The sequence below is a fragment of the Trachurus trachurus genome (assembly GCF_905171665.1).
Source record: "Trachurus trachurus genome assembly, chromosome: 11".
Lineage (NCBI taxonomy): Eukaryota > Metazoa > Chordata > Actinopteri > Carangiformes > Carangidae > Trachurus > Trachurus trachurus.
Window position 1 is genome coordinate 31,027,321 of NC_139904.1, and position 15,707 is coordinate 31,043,027.

At 43.8% G+C, this 15,707-nt stretch overlaps 2 protein-coding genes across 2 annotated transcripts; both read right to left on the minus strand.

Annotated features, from left to right (window-relative positions):
• Nucleotides 1–3,190: 3,190 nt before the first annotated feature.
• tpbg1b (trophoblast glycoprotein 1b) lies at nt 3,191–5,018 on the minus strand (the record flags this gene model as incomplete). The annotated part of the gene is made up of 2 exons (XM_083981797.1): nt 3,191–4,476; nt 4,765–5,018. 2 exons carry the CDS (start codon nt 5,016–5,018, stop codon nt 3,621–3,623), a joined length of 1,110 nt encoding a protein of 369 aa, XP_083837923.1. The 3' UTR covers nt 3,191–3,620.
• Nucleotides 5,019–6,196: 1,178 nt separating this feature from the next.
• Nucleotides 6,197–15,288, minus strand: tmem222b (transmembrane protein 222b). Its single transcript, XM_083981755.1, has 6 exons — nt 15,155–15,288; nt 14,018–14,102; nt 12,129–12,160; nt 11,933–12,029; nt 11,712–11,842; nt 6,197–9,451 (listed from the first exon to the last, which is right to left on the minus strand). Exons 1-6 carry the CDS (start codon nt 15,274–15,276, stop codon nt 9,364–9,366), a joined length of 555 nt encoding a protein of 184 aa, XP_083837881.1. The 5' UTR covers nt 15,277–15,288; the 3' UTR covers nt 6,197–9,363.
• Nucleotides 15,289–15,707: the final 419 nt, after the last annotated feature.

The following is a 15,707-nucleotide window of genomic DNA, read 5'->3' on the forward strand; positions in this document are numbered from 1 at the left end:
ACACAGATCGCCCATCACTAATCAAAATAACAACTTAGAGGCACTATAAAGTAGCCTAAATGATCTATTGTTTGGTGATGAGCAAATAAGGATACCAAGTGCTGGTTTTATGGAAAAGGGGAATATTTATTTCAGATTTATTTTAAGATCGACACTGATTAAATAACATCTAAACACAGTTTTAAGAAGAACACCAAGGCCAAACAATAACATACATCTGTATGGTTAATCGAAGTAATTGGGGAATATTGGGAGGAAAGGCATTGTTTAGTAAAGTTTAGAAAATGTCTGGATCTGCCCCTTTACTGCATTGGCACCAAAATATAACAGGATCCTCCCTGATCCATACTGTAACCGCTCACTCCATCAAGTTTGGTGCAGAATGGTGCACTTAGTGTAATCCTGCTGTGTGGAAACCTACTGACAGAGGTAAGTAATAGGACAATTCAGATCTGTGTGTTTACTCATCCTCCACACTATATGTGTGTTTAAGTGTGTTGTTAGCTCTGGCCTTTATGAAAGTGATGAATGGGAAGCCGGCTGCTATAATGGGCAGTTGGGCCAGCTGTACCAACTCCTCCTGACTTACATCATCTGGCAAACACAGTCACATTGATCAAGTGAACAGCCGAACAATGGGTAATACCCCACTGGAACCACTTTTATGGTTCAGTCGCCACCTTCACTGACCAGACCGGTTTGATATGATGGATCGGCTGTAGCCACATTAACAAATTCATTGATCTCACAAATAAGTTCATTGTTGAGGGAGAGAGAGAAGAGAAGAGAAGCTCAGCTGGACTTTGTTGCGCTGCTCTGTTCTGGGTTTGGTTTTATAAGTGGGTCGCCAAATGTAAAGCAGACTGTATCAGATGACTGTAGTATTTACTGATGCAGAATGTAAATGATGACATGTGTCCTTGGCTGAGAGCGAGACAGCTGCGTATGTCATACTGTGCCAGTGCAGGGGGGTAGATGCCACTTTGTCTCTGTCGTCATGCTGCTGACTGTTGTGGTCTCTTTTTTTTTAATATGTTCAATTCCTCACAGATGTGGTGTTCACTTTTAAGGCATATTCCCTATCATGGCCATTAAACCCATGTAATGGCGCCAAGATGTTCCCAGAGACAGGAGGCGTATAAAAGAAAGAGCAACATACTCCAGAGGAACACATTAAGAAAAAAGAAAAGAAATACTTTAAATATGTATTTTGTAAAAACCACATGCTGAGCAGAATACAGCAACATGAAGCTGTAAAGTTTTTCAAATGGTTTCCTGTACAGAAACCTCAACGCCATAACAAATAGCTTGTGGGGAATACGGCGACTCGAGAAGCAAAGCTGAAATAAAGACGTGATCTTTTAATCAGATATGTGTAACGTACGCTATGGAAGAACAGTCGCTGGAGCAATTTTTCTGCTTTTAACAAGCCTCTCCTCTGCACAGTTAGTAATGGAGAACGTCTGGATGCATTCGCAGGGTTCCTCTCTTTTCATTGCATTCCTGCTGAGACAATTTTGCACAGCCTATAGCGCACAGACCCTATATTTTTCAAACAGACAGGCTCATAAAAAGACAAAAAAAAGTGGGCTCCTAATCCACACTTTAATGAGAGGAAACGGAAGTAATGACATCCAGGGAGTAATCTTTCTTCTCTCTGCTCCACCAATTGACACCAATAACCCGTGGCCGGCTTAATGCCCCGGGTGTGACACACTGTGTAATAGCAAATGAAAACTTCTCCTTGGGATCGTCTCCCACAGGCAAATATTAAGAATGATGACACTCGAACAAAAGCCGGATCAGAGCGCTCAACTTTGTCATCATGAGTGAATCCTATTAACGCGGCGGCATAATGGCAGTCTGTGAAAACAGAAAGAGAATGAGTATCACAAGGCATCTTTCTGCGCTGGAGAACAAAGCTTATTTGAGGCGTCTCGCCATCCGAGCCGCCCTTTGTGTCAGCGTGCGAGCCTCAATTGTTTTCTCCTCGGCGAGTAAATGCCCCGGCTTAATGTGGTTCTGCAGCTCTGTAAGGAATGACACCTTCAGCTCCGTCCAAACTTTGTAAAGTCTGAAATCATCTAAAGCTGTTCTCACAACACCAAAGATCACATTTGCGCTAAATGAGTCTACAGAGATCATCATGACTTTCTGCAGTTTTTATTGTGTCATTCCACATGCTGTAGAATTGCTCTCCCATATTACAAACATATCTGGATCACTATCAGAGGAGCTTGGAGAAACATCTTGATGGGATGAAGATGCTCCTTTGGCTTCGAACAATAGGAGGCTGTTTCAGTTTATCTCCAGGGCTCCTTTCCTCCCCGCAGTCCAAATACCTAGAAAGCTTACAATTTGAGCAATAAACACTTTGGGGAATGGCACCTCGCCATGCCCCTGTTTGTAGCATCAAAAGGCCACAGTGAATTGCTTTTGACATGTAGTCATTCAGAGGAACAGCCAGGAAACAAACAACATTTGAGAGAAGAGGGATTCAATGGGATTCATTCACTTTGAAACATGCATGTGAAACATTAAGGACACATCAGTATTCAATACACATCTCAGGATTTCAGATACAGTGAAGGTAGAGAAAAACCAAAAAGAGTGAGGATCACTACCTCACAGGTCAGAGTGAACTGCTGAATGAAACAATGTAGCTGGTGTTTCAGAATCATCTGTATCTTATCACTGGAAAAGGAAAAAAAAATCCCCTAAACAGAAAAACGTGGAGAGTCAGAGAGTTTTCCTTCAAAGAGCCTCCGGAGCGGCTGTTGTCTTTAAGGAGGGAGGGAGATTGCTTTCAGCAGCCTCAGCCCAGGACTGGTTCTCATCATTTTGACAATAAAAAACTCAAGGAGTTAAAACAAAGCTACGTTTCATGAAAAAAAGAAAAAAATGAGGGGGCTAAGAGATTTCCGCTGGTCTGTGCTGAACTGTCCCCCCCCTTCCCCTCTCTCCCCTCCTCTCTCCTCCCCTCCCCTCCTCCTTCCAGTCCATTCCAACAGCCAGAGAAAAGCAGAGTGGTGATTTCAAGGAGGGCTTTAGTGAAGCTTTTTGGGGGCTTAATTCCTCTCTGGCACCCTGGGGCTGAAGGAAGAAGGGACCAAAGGGGTTTGAAATGGTTCAAAGATGACTGAGTGATTGTGCTTTAAATTCCCAGAGGTTTTGTTTTTCTAGTGTCAGGATTTTATTGCAGCGTCTGGTTGCAAGCTAAATACGAGGACGCAAGATGTGACACGGAGCCGGAGCGCTGACTGAGAGCGCTGAATGAAAGTGTGCCAAGAAGAAAGTGAATTGGGTCCAGATCACAAAAAAATGATCAGTAAACAATACCAAGCTGACTTTAGGCACTTACTGTTGTTTTAGTGTGAACATAAAGAGCAGGCAAAGGATATGAGCATTCAATATTTAAAACATGTGTCCATCAGACATTCTGTATAGAGGATTAGTTGTGCAAGAGGGAAAGATGGGCAGTGCATGCTTTAATCAACAAGGCTGAGATTATTAACACTATTGTATTTATATATTTACACACAGATCTGTACAATTTTTACATGTTCCTACTAATAAATGCATTAGAAAAGAGTCATAAGGAAATACAGAGTCCACTCCTGTCACACGTCGGCGCTCGAGGAGACCTGTGACAACCTGGGGTCAGAGTCGATCTCGAAGCGGTAGTGGTAGCCCTCCCACACCTCCCTGCAGGCGTCCCGCAGGTCGTAGATCCGCTTCTTGATGCCCTTGCGGTTGAGATAAAGTACAAAAAGGAAGATGAGGCCCACGAAGCCCAGGACGATGCCCAGGAAGACGTACGAGGTCTGCAGAGCGAGGTCTGCCCCCGCGTCCCTCTGGTGGCATCCCAGAGTCAGCGTGCCCACTGCGACTGCGAGCATGGAAGTGTTCCTCATGCTGGCCGGGAAGCTGCACACCAGGCCGTCGGCGTTCCTGATGCGATCCTGAGATCTGTTGAGCCACAAGGCGAAAGGCTCAATCCCGCAAGTGCACGTGAACGGGTTCTCCCCCAGCAGAAGGTCGGCGTTGGGCAGGGAGTCCAGCTCTCGCAGACCCTCCTCGGGCACCGTCTTGAGGGCGTTGAGCGTGAGGTCCAGCTCCTCCAGCTGCTCCACACCGGAGAAGGTGGAGTTGTGGATGGCCACCAGGGAGTTGTTGGAGAGCTGGAGCCGCCTCAGGCTGGTCAGGTGGGAGAAGATGCGCAAGGGTAAGAAGATGAGGCCGTTGTGGGACAGGTCCAGTCCCCGCAGGTTCCCCAGGGAGCTCCAGCGGAAAGACGTGGCCAGGTCCATCACCACCGAGTGGTTGTAGAGGGCTCGGCTCAGGTTGAGCTCCCGTAGGGACTGGTTCTGGACGGTGAAGGCCTCGGGGTGAATGACGGCCAGCTGGTTGTTACTCAGATCCAGGGAGCGGAGGCTGCGGAGTCCAGCAAAAGTGTGGGATTCCACCTCGGATATTCTGGATTTGAAGACACCAAGAGAGACCAAGAAAGTTTAAAGACTTATACTAGTGCTGATTAAACTGTAACTGTGGCTCATTGTGGAAATAAAACTGAGGATGGCTGCGATTTGAATTAACATTGAAACCAACAAACCTCAAAATTCAACTGTCAAGACCAAAGTTTTGAATATGGTTAACTTCATATCAACGGAGCATCTTCTCATTTGACTTAAAGGATGTGCTTCTCCATGCTATAATATTCAATACAATAAGAAAAAGGCACAGGAGCATCAAGAAGACTCTCACCTGTTATTACTCAGAGACAAGTTGGTCACATTGTCCAGACCTTTGAAAGACTCCGGTCCGATGCGGCTGATCTGATTCCCGGTAACGAAGAGATTCCTGGTGTACCCCGGGATCCCGGTCGGGATACTCTGCAGGTCTTTGGAGACGCACTTCACGGTGTGAGCCGCCTCCGAGCACTCGCAGCGCGGAGGGCACGACGCGTGAACGCAGCAGAGGAGCGCGCAGAAAACAATGCAGTGCGTTAAATCCAGCATGTTCATCGGAGTGGAGGGAAAAAGATAGAAAAACACACGGGGAAATTAAAAAAAAGGAAGGGGGGCAATAAATAAAACGATCAGCTCCTCCGAGACGTCATTCTCCTCCGCTGTCCCGGCTGGGAATGCGCCCTCAACTTTGCATGTGTGCAGAAAGTGTGGCCGGGAGGCAGGCTGTGATTTCCATGAGAACAGAGGCGAGGGGTCGAGCTGATCAGAGGGGGTGCTTGATCCTCCGCCGTGGCAGAGCGGGGCGTCGCTACACTTCTCTAACAATGAAGTTAAAAGGACCATCGACTATAGTGCAATGATCTGCGGGGAGGGGCTTCTCTCCTCCTGCCTCCCAGCCGCTCTGCTCGCTCTGGATCCACCAGATCTCCCCCCCTCGGCTTCCAGCACAAGCTGCATGTGCCGGTGGGCAGTGAAGAGGAGAAGAGAAAGTGGATCACTTCTCAGGATTAACCAAATATATAAAGTCCTTCAGCTGTGTCTGAGCTCAGATCACAGTCTGATAATGTTTGCAGATCACAATAAAAGAAGGAGAGCAGGAGTTATGTTTTATATAGGCTAATAAAGTAAGAAAAAACACAAACTCATTTATGCAAATTTAATTTCTAATACACGTTTCTTTAATGAAATGCAGTGAGTCCCATAGTTTCACTGCTATAGTTTGATGGATCTGGTGTCTCAGGTCATTCCCCTCTACCCAGGTGGTATGGAGAAGTGGGGGAGGGGTGTTTGGTGGGGGCCAGACTGCAGACCCTTTGATCCCCCCCTCTCCACAACACCCCTTGTTCTTGACTACCGTGATGCTCTTCAGGATAATGGCCGCTGAGTGGGATATGCTAGTGGAGTATCAAAGCTGTGACGGCTTTTCCTTCCTTAATGTTTATTCTGACAGATGATAATGATTATTACAGGAATCACTTCAGAGTGTGTTTATAGAAACTCACAGTGGAGGGGAGGGGGTGCTTGGCCTTTCATGGCTCACAGAGCCTAGAAATCCTAACATCATCCCTCCTGCTGACAGTCTGATGAAACACAGTCGTCATAATTCAAGGACGGAAATTCAATGTAAAAGAGAGAGAAAAAAAACTCCCACAAATTTCTACAATAATAGACATCTTTATTGGTATTATAGCTGTAAGTCATAAACACATTCAGAGCTCACACAGTCACTTGCAGGAGTCTTAAAATTCCCAGCGGGCCATATGATCTGCAGCATAAAAGATATTTTTTAAGGGATTAGAGAAACAAAAGAGGGTTTGGAAAATTGCAGACTGGTATAAGTATTGATGGTGGCACTAATAATAGCATCCCCAACTGCCTTTTGTCAACCGTCTGAATCACAGGGACCACAGGTCCCCACATTCCTGGACCTGGCTCTTGGATACAACAAGGCACCGAAGCAGACCACGTCCAAACCCATTGAAATGGTCTCCAGTGAAGTTTGGCGGTCTCGCACATGCACTCACAACAAAGGACTGGTGTGTTATTTATCTATCTATCTCTCTTTCCTAAAATACACATAGGCCTATATACTGTATTTCTGTGTGTATAGCGGTGGGATGACAATGTTCGTCAGGTGATCTCAAAGGGCTTTTTCATTCTTAGCTCGAAAATGTGATGAATGAGCTGATTCACTGAAGAACAAGTGACGTATTCAAGGACACGGTTTGGCTCCCGTTTTTTTTCTTTTTCTGACGTTTAGCTCGATCACAGAGAACCAAAGAGGTTTTCACTTCTCTGTTTGTCTTGACACAGATGTAAAATGTCACCCCAGTTTAGGCAATAATGAGCGTATTTCCAGATTTCTTATTTTAAACCCATGCTACTTATAGTAACACCACTCTGAATGCGTGGCTACCAGTCAGCTCACTCAGTTTTCCAATAAACATAAATATTTCAGACTTTAGGGCACTTCAACACTAGTTACTAGTGGCACAGAACAAAAAAACAATGTGTTTTCTTTCATAGACTTCTTCCACTTTTCAAATTGAGGTCAGGTTCTCTGTTTCCTTCTTTGTTTCCCTGTTTTAATGCTTAGAGAAAACGACTGTGCAGCTCTTGTCTACACAATCTGGAGCTATGCCCAGCACGGGGCTATGCATTGAATCAACATTAACTCAAGCAGGCCTGTTACAGTCTAATTTATTATTTATTCTTGCAAGGTTTTACCAGCAAATCACATAAAAGTTGAAAGAGATTAAGATAAAGATATGGAGTAATAAATATAGAACTCATTCAGTAGGCAGGTGGCTGCAGTGAAATGCAGCTGATTATTAATCAAAGAAGCCACAGTATGAAACATGAACAGTCTCTCTCAAACACTCATATATTCTTGCATGCATGCAATACACACATGCTGGCATGCAATCACATGCTCTCTCTGATTGTGTGCATTGCTAAGACGCACACGCACGCACGCACTCGCTGCAGAGCAGAGATGATATGCAGAAACAAAAATGAGGCAGTAAATTATTGAAAGGATAAATCTGTAGCAAGCGATCAAGTCCGCAAAGTATATAAAGAGCACCTGGTGTAACGGAGTAATGTGTGTTCAAATATTTACAGGCAACGTGGGTGAAGAAGACACACAAGAGGCCGAGGAGTATCTCAGCTCGGCGAGGAGAGCACAGTGTGGAGCGTTAGCCCTGCCTAGCGTCAAAAAGCCTGACCACTGGGTCCAGCCGGGACGCTCACACGTCTAAAAGGACACCTACTCTGGATTATTGCAGGATGTTGGCCGCTACGTGTCAAAAGCTTTGTGAAACAGCGCTGACATTTCACAGTGACCTTCCAATCTGATCTGCAGAGGTGGAAAACAGCAGGAGCGACGCTGATCAGGCGCTGGGTGGGGGGATTGGAGGGTGGGGGGGGGGGGGGGGGGGGGTGTATGGACTTGGGGATATTCAGCAGGGGTTTTGGTGAGCGAGAAAAACCTGAGGATCCTGGCTACCTGCTGCTTCGGGCAGCGCCGTGGACAAAGAGAGGGCCCGACACTTTTTTTTTTTTTTCCTGTTTGATTGCAAACAATGAGGGGATTTAAATCTGCTCAGCCAAAGCCATGGCAACGGATTTTCAAGTGCCAACCATCATGTGGAATTAACTTCTGTTTTTTTTTTTCTTTCTTCTTTGACGCATCAAAAACAACGGAAAATATCACACATAGAGGATCCGTGTGTGAGAGAGAAAGCTTGTTTTTTTTTTTAGGCACTGGCAACTTGCTTCTTCGTGATGAAGAACAGGCTCCGACATCGACGGGCTTTTCCTTCGATAACTTTGGGCTGTTCCCGGTGAAGAAGAACAAGTTCCATATTCAAGGACACAGTTTGAGTTGGTCTTGCATTCTCCTACATTTGGCACAAGTGTAAGAAAAAAACCTTGTACTCGGTCTGTTGGTTTCCCCACAGCCACATTCACTGAGGTTTTGCTACAATCATTGCACGGGTGCTCTGTAGTTAAAGGTATGAAAACATCGATCGTAAACCTACTGAAGTAGTACATGAGGTGGTCTCGTGTGATGCATGTCGAACAGATCTCTGAGAAAATATTTCTTCTTTTTTTTTCAGAAGACGCAGACTTTCTGATATTCTATAGAGTTAGTCTGATACGAGTAAGAAAAACGCACAAAAATACAAACTGCTCTGGCGTGTTGAAGTTGCAGTGCTGTAGAAGAGCTACATTAGATCAAGCATGAGATGCGATAAATTTCCTAGAAAGGCATCTAATTGATTTAACATGTTTGTGCTCCCTGGAATAAACATGGAATCCCTGGAAGCACTGAATTATGGGATTGCACTCCCGATCCGTTACAAAGTAAGACCATCAAAAAATCTAAAAGCGAGGCATGGATGTGTTCCCATCTGGGAAGATTCAACGATGTACATACGCACTAGAAATGCGGCTACACACCTTCTACACTTTGCAGGTGGCGATGGCTTCAACCTGCTGTCAGACTGTCAATAATCATCATCCAGTGAGGGTGTCTGAATGGTCCTGGTAGTTGTTGTGGCGGGTTGGGGGGGTGTTCAGTCTCTTCTCTCAATATTTCTGAATTTAAATGAATTTTTCGTCACCACTTCCAGCTTCACCACTGGAGTAATGCCGCTAACAGGCCGCCTTGCTCCCCGCAAAAACCCAGCCTTTGCGTTGGTACACGTGTGTTTGGACATTTTCCTGTTCAGCGTTCTCTTGGAGGGCGATAAGTCTTTTATCTCCTTGGGTTTTTGCGTTTTGCCTCGACACCGTGCGATGCCCCCGCCCTTTAGCTGTTTCCAAAGGTCAATCCCCCCCACGTTCCGACCTGCAGGGGTTCCACCGTGTCCTAACCGGGCCTCCCAGGTCACCGCAGGTTGAGGGACAGGGCCACGGTCAGGATGATGCCCACCAGCATCAGGAAAGGCAGCCAGGTCTTCAGGAAGCCCGCACAGCTGGAATCAAGAGAGATGAGACCAGAAGGTGAGGACACATGGAGACGGAGACACAAGACAAGTGTAACCTGTTCTTTAAACCACTAGCTTGCTGTAACTGTAACAGTAACAGTTGTTTCAGCATGGCATGTAGCGATGCCATATTTTCACATTACTATCCCCCTTTGTCCTGAGTGAAGAATGAAAGGATGTGTACGATGGAGCAGGAAGTCAACTCAGATTTATACGTAGTTTAACTCTGTGATGAAATGAAACGCAGCCTGAAGACAAACAGCCTGGTCACCTGCTCCGGTCTTTAAGCCACTACAAACCTCTGAGTTCTCACTAATCCTGTTTGTGCAGCTGGTTTCATAACTGCAGTTTACAGATTTAGCAGAGTCTGGATGGTTTTTATCCCACATGGAAGCTTCATAGTCAACAGCGAGTAGTTGAAAAATACTTCTTCAATAATCTCCAGAGGCTTTCTGGGATGTGTAGTCCATTCTTGCACCTATAAAGGGGCCTTCTGCAGGAACGTCCTACATACTGTAAATACTTGTAGAATCAGGGCTCTCTCCCTCTCCCCCCCTCTCTCTTTTACTCTCTCTCTCGATCATGTCTGAACCCTAGGGATCCCACAGAAACCTCATTCACAAGCTTTAGCCCCGTTTCTTATTGCTGCACTAAAGAGAGCAGCTGGGGTTTATAGGACTGCTGCTAAAATCAGCTTTTAAGGTAGATAACATTAAGATATTTTTGGACTAAAGGTGACAATGAAGCTCCTACTTAGATGTTTACTTACCTACAAGATCACTCTAAGTAGCTAATGTTTGCATGAACCAAACAAATTCTGAAGTCCATAACATGTTTTTGGATACTTCCTGGTGATGCTCTGTCAGGCCTGAATTGTATCAATCTTTACTTCCAGTTTGTTTCAGCGGCTTGTGTCATAAACGACCCACTGACTGACTATTTAATGTCTATTATGATCACAATGAGTGGGCAATCTAGCAGTGTCATATCACAAGTTTAACTAAATCAGATGGTGGATCAGATTTTCTAACTAAAAAGACTGTGATATAAACTTTTAGTCAGTTTATTTCACACCTATAAAGCTGCATTATTCAAAACTTGTCCAACAACTTCTACACTGTTCACCCATGACTGATGAGGTCATCCTCTCATAGCTATCAGCTATTGTTTCATTTTCAATCCCAATGTGCTGGAGTGGAGCCACGACAATGAAAAACCAATCAGTCATAATATTGGACTGGACTTTGCAGCGTCCAGACTTTTTGTTTCTGAATGAAAGAATGTGTCCATTCATAGTGAGTCCTCTTTATGTTTTGATTGAGACAAGACTGTTTTCATTTTATGTTTGTCACAGGCTGCACAGTGAAAGCTGCATATTGGCAGAGCAGCAACAGCTTCTGTCCTCCATCTGTGTCTACACAGGGTACGTTCAGGAACAGTCATTTACATTTGTAAACTAGGAGAACATGAACTTGAAGCTGAAGATTGTGCATCGTTTTTTGGCTAAAACACTAAACTCCAGTGAACACAACAGACAGTTGTATGAATGTGAATGAAAGCATAGACAAATATAGAAGTGACTGAAGTTAGTAGTAATTGGACCATTAAAGGGATAGTTCAACATTTTGGCAAATTCGTCTATTGCCATAATCCCTATAGTCATAGGAGTTGGTTCATTACATTTAATTATCAGTGCATGTTGTTTTGAGACCCGGGGGGCCGAGATGCAAGCTGCTCAACGAACACAATGGAGGTGAACGGTACAGGTCCCCTGTGACCTGCACATTCACTACGCTATGAAATAATAATGTAACATTACGAGACTGAGTTGTTTTCAAGGCAGATGCATAGCCAGAAATACATTCCAGACACGGCTGCTGGGCGGAGCGCAAGTAGTTCAGAGTATTTGCTTCATGTTTCGTAATGTTATATAATTATACATGATTATCTCATAGCGTGGTGAATGTGCAGCTCACAACTTCTCCACAAGAGCGTTTTGCAGTTGTTGGATTGTGTATTTGATGAGTTTGATGAGAGACAGGGGACCTGTACCATTCACCTCCATTGTGTTCACTGAGCAGCTCACGTCTCTGCCCCGCTGATCTCAAAACAACATGCACCTGATAATTAAAGGTAATAAACCTGTGACTATAGGGATTATGGCAATAGGAGAATTTGCCAAAATGTTGAACTATCCATTTAACTATATCACTCCAGTAAGCTGTTACCCCATGACAGTCCGTCTTACCTGACATGCTTTCCGTGGATCAGAGCGAGGAGGCAGAGGTTGACCATGTTCCATGAGGTACTGTTTTCATATCGCATCAGATTCAGAGCCATGGCGACATGTGAGTGACAGTTGTCACAGCAGAGGTTGTGCTTCGGGAAAAACAAAAAGTTGAAATTAATTTCCACCTATTTGGTTTTCATATCTGAATAACAGCACATGTCCACAAAATACTTCATTACCATCCTGTGCTTGTACTCCTCTGAGGCGTCGTGCACCGCCGTGTCCCAGGCGTTGGAGCCGCTGCCGTAGACTTTGCTGACGTCGAGCATCCAGTATCTACAGTCATGGAGAAAAAAAAACAAGCTCTGCTGTTGTATGGAGCACAAGTATGACCACAGGTCCTCCATATTTCTGTGTAGCAATTCATTCACTTACTTTGTTGGTCTTCCAAAAGCCATGTTGTCTTCCTGCAAGAAGAGGAAAAAAATATTACCACCATATTACCATTACCACCTACAGTACCACTTCAAATTAGATCATGTGATCACTGGTGGTGTGCCCATGTTTAAGTTTGTTTCTATAGTACAAATGTCATGTGCCTCAATCCTGTTTGTCTGTACCCACCATCAACTCTGTTTGTGAGAAGAGGTTAAAGGAGGTCAAATGAAGCGGTGGAGCTGTTCGGCATCTCTATGTGGATTTTGTGTTTTTGTGATTTCTGCTCTGTCGTTTGTTGTGGCGCATCTCATTTGTTTCACAGGCTTTCGTGAACACCCACCCTCCTGAAATCAGATATGCTGAGTGGGCTTCAAGGCTCTGGGTCGCATTTGTGTTCCATTAAAGCTGCAGCCCTGTGAGCCTTGTGAATGGGATCCCTGCTCTGACATGAGGTGCTGACAATATAGGACTTGGGAAAGTATAGTTAAACCTGTTTTGCCATGGCCCTGCACCAGCCAATAAAATGCTTGCACGTGCACCCTCCTGGTAGCTTATCTTGTATCATGGATGATGTGTTTCTGCTGTTTGATTTCAAATCGCCATGGTGAGAAAAAATACACAGAAGCTGTGAGTTTGGAGTTTGTTTGTCGTGTTGTGTTTTAGTGTCTGTGAAGTCTTCAATTTATCACTGTACAGTGTGTGTGTGTCCAGTGTTTATGAGTTGGATGATTCAACTATATTTGGTTACATTGGTTTGCATGAACACAAACAATTAAAAGTGTTGTGTAAGATTTTGGACATAAACATTTTTTTTGAAATAAACTGAAAGTACGGCTAGAGAGCAACTAAGTGATTTAAGGAGCGGGAGAGGTTTGAGAAACATCTTTTGACATTTGGAAATGCTTGTTCTGCCGTAAATCAAAGTTTCCACTGGAATCTAATGTAAGAGACTGTAAATGCCAGTCTCTAAGGAGCAAGTTACAAACTTTCCACAGACTGTGGTGAGTGTAAAACATAAGGTTTGGTAGTATAGAATAGCAGAACAGAGCCTGGAGTTCAACACCATTCATGTTTCATAACAAGAATTACACACAGAACCAGTCAGAAGTTTGGACTCACCTTCTCTTTCAATGTTTTTTCTTTATTTTTTATTACTTTCTACATTGCAGATTCAAACTGAAGATATCAAAACTATGAAGGAACACATATGGAATTATGTAGTAAACAAAAAAGTGTTAACCAAAGCAGAATGTGTTTTATATTTTTCTAAGTAACCACCTTTTGCTTTGATGACAACTTTTTGCAAACTTTTCATTCTCTCATCAGCTTCATGAGGTCGTCACCTGGAACAGTTTTCAACAGTCTTGAAGGAGTTCAGAGGTGCTCAGCACTTGTTGACTGTTTTACCTTCACTCTGTGGTCCAACTCATCCCAAAACATATCAATTAACTTTATATAACACTTTGTTTTAATTGACGTTTTAATTGACACTTTTGTGTTTATTTCATAATTCTATATGTGTTCCTTCATAGTTTTGATGTCTTCAGTATGAATCTACACTGTAGAAAGTAATACAAAAAAGAAAAAACATTAAAAGAGAGGGTGAGTCCAAACCTTTGACTGGTACTGTATGTATTTAGTGCCAGATCTTCTCACATAACCTAACTTCTTATTTTCTAACTTATGGAGCACTTTGGAGCATTAACAAGCAGCACCCTCGTCATGCAGACAGTCCATATGGACTCCAATTTTGGGCTGTACACGGTTGTCTGCATATGGATGTGTTACTTCACACCCATTATGGCAGAGTTTGTTTTGTTTTATATACAAGCAACAACATTTCCTCTGAATCAGCCTGTGTGACCCACTGTCAAGTCAACACTCACTGAGACAAAGTAAGGCCCAGCGAAGTCCCGGATGACTCCAGTGGAAGTGCAGATTCCCATGTGGCCGATGAATGGAAGCAGCCATCTGAATGAAAAAAACAAAACAAAAAAACATGTAAAGTTTACGTTATGTTTATTTTATTTGATATGGCCATCACAAATACACAGAGACTGTCCCAGGGGACAGACCAGATGCTTTGCTTGGGTGTGTGTAGCACATGTACTAATTTTCAACACCAGAGGAGGCTTTTTCTAAAAACACAGAGCATATGATCAACAATAGAAAATAAAGCAAACAAGTTTCATGATCATACTATACTTTGAGCCCTCTGTTAAAAACATTGACATCAGTCTCCAGTTTTAAGTGAGTGGGTAGAGAGTTCCTGAGGTTAACCTCTTTCACTGAAAACGCAGACTGTCCAGATGATGTTGTGCACCTGGCAACAATACAGTCACTATTGTAGGAAGCTTGTGTGTTTACATTACAACATAAATGAGAAAAACACATGGATGTGTAACTAACAAGCTATTCACTTTTTCCCCCAAAGATTCAGATGTCTTAACAGACAAAGTCCACAGACGCTGTTGTTGTTATTTAAGTGGTGAGTGCCAGCCAACACTGTGGAATAGGAAGTAAAGGCAACACACGGACACAAACGCACCACAGCTCTAAACTAGGCTAATTTAAAACTAGTTTGATGATAACATTTACAACGCTTCAATTAGCAGATATACGGCATCACTTATCCTGGTATTGCTGCGGTGAGAACACAATAACTTTCTACCAGTCTTCTAACAGCTTAGCCCACAGCTCTGAGCTCTGTAAACTTGTTTTTGAGTTGTTTCGTTGGACGTCTGCTGTTCACTGTGCCGGTTCATTTTGTGTGTTATTATTCGCCTAAATGCATTTCTGTTTAAATTTTAACTCATAAAATGTAACATTTTAAATGCCCTTGCGTGACTCTGTCTCCTGTTGACAGCAGAGTCGCTTTGACAAAACACGTTAGTTAAACCAGGAAACCAGCAACAGGATGGTATTGTGTGTGCTAGCTAGCTAAGCTAGTGAAGCTGTCACTTCGTCCCCCGAGGGTTTTTTTGGTCAAAAGGCGACTCGCTAACCCGGCGGTGGTAACTCACGATAACACGGGGATAGGTGTCCACACAATACAGTAAGGGTAGCGGCTGGTCTCTGGGTTAATTTTCTCAGAGGCTATGTGGTAATTCTTCATGGTGTCTTTTTCAACAACATCCGCCATCATCAGCTGTGGAAAATGAACTTCATTTGTCCCACTTGCAGCTGCGTCAAGTCGGACACAGACAGCGAACGAGACCGGAAATAGTTTCAAAATAAATCACACACGCGTATTATTAGCCACTAATAAAGAGAAGCAACCGGATTACATGCCGCTGACAATGTTATTACTAGGAGGATATATGTATTTTTGCTGACAATCATGAATAGCATGCAAGGTAGTTGGATACACGCAGCAGTGGAAATGTGGGAGTTGGAAATGTTTTATTTTGAAAGTTACAACTTCAGGCTCTCCCGCTTATTCAAGCTAACTTGATAGTCTTGTGTTGCTTGGCAGCCAGAGCAGTTTCCGGGGTTTCTGTGAGCCAGATATGGATGTGTAGCACAATTGTTTTTTCATGGACCAACAAGGTCTATTTGAAAGTGACGACATGCTTG

Excerpts from the sequence above, each read along its gene's own strand:
- tmem222b (XM_083981755.1), bottom strand. The coding sequence starts at position 15,276 with ATGATGGCGGATGTTGTTGAAAAAGACACCATGAAGAATTACCACATA. Across the intron at positions 12,161-14,017 it reads CTGGGCCTTACTTTGTCTCA|GAAGACAACATGGCTTTTGG; the intron begins GTGAGTGTTGAC and ends CTCTTCTTGCAG. Across the intron at positions 12,030-12,128 it reads GCTTTTGGAAGACCAACAAA|ATACTGGATGCTCGACGTCA; the intron begins GTAAGTGAATGA and ends CCATGACTGTAG.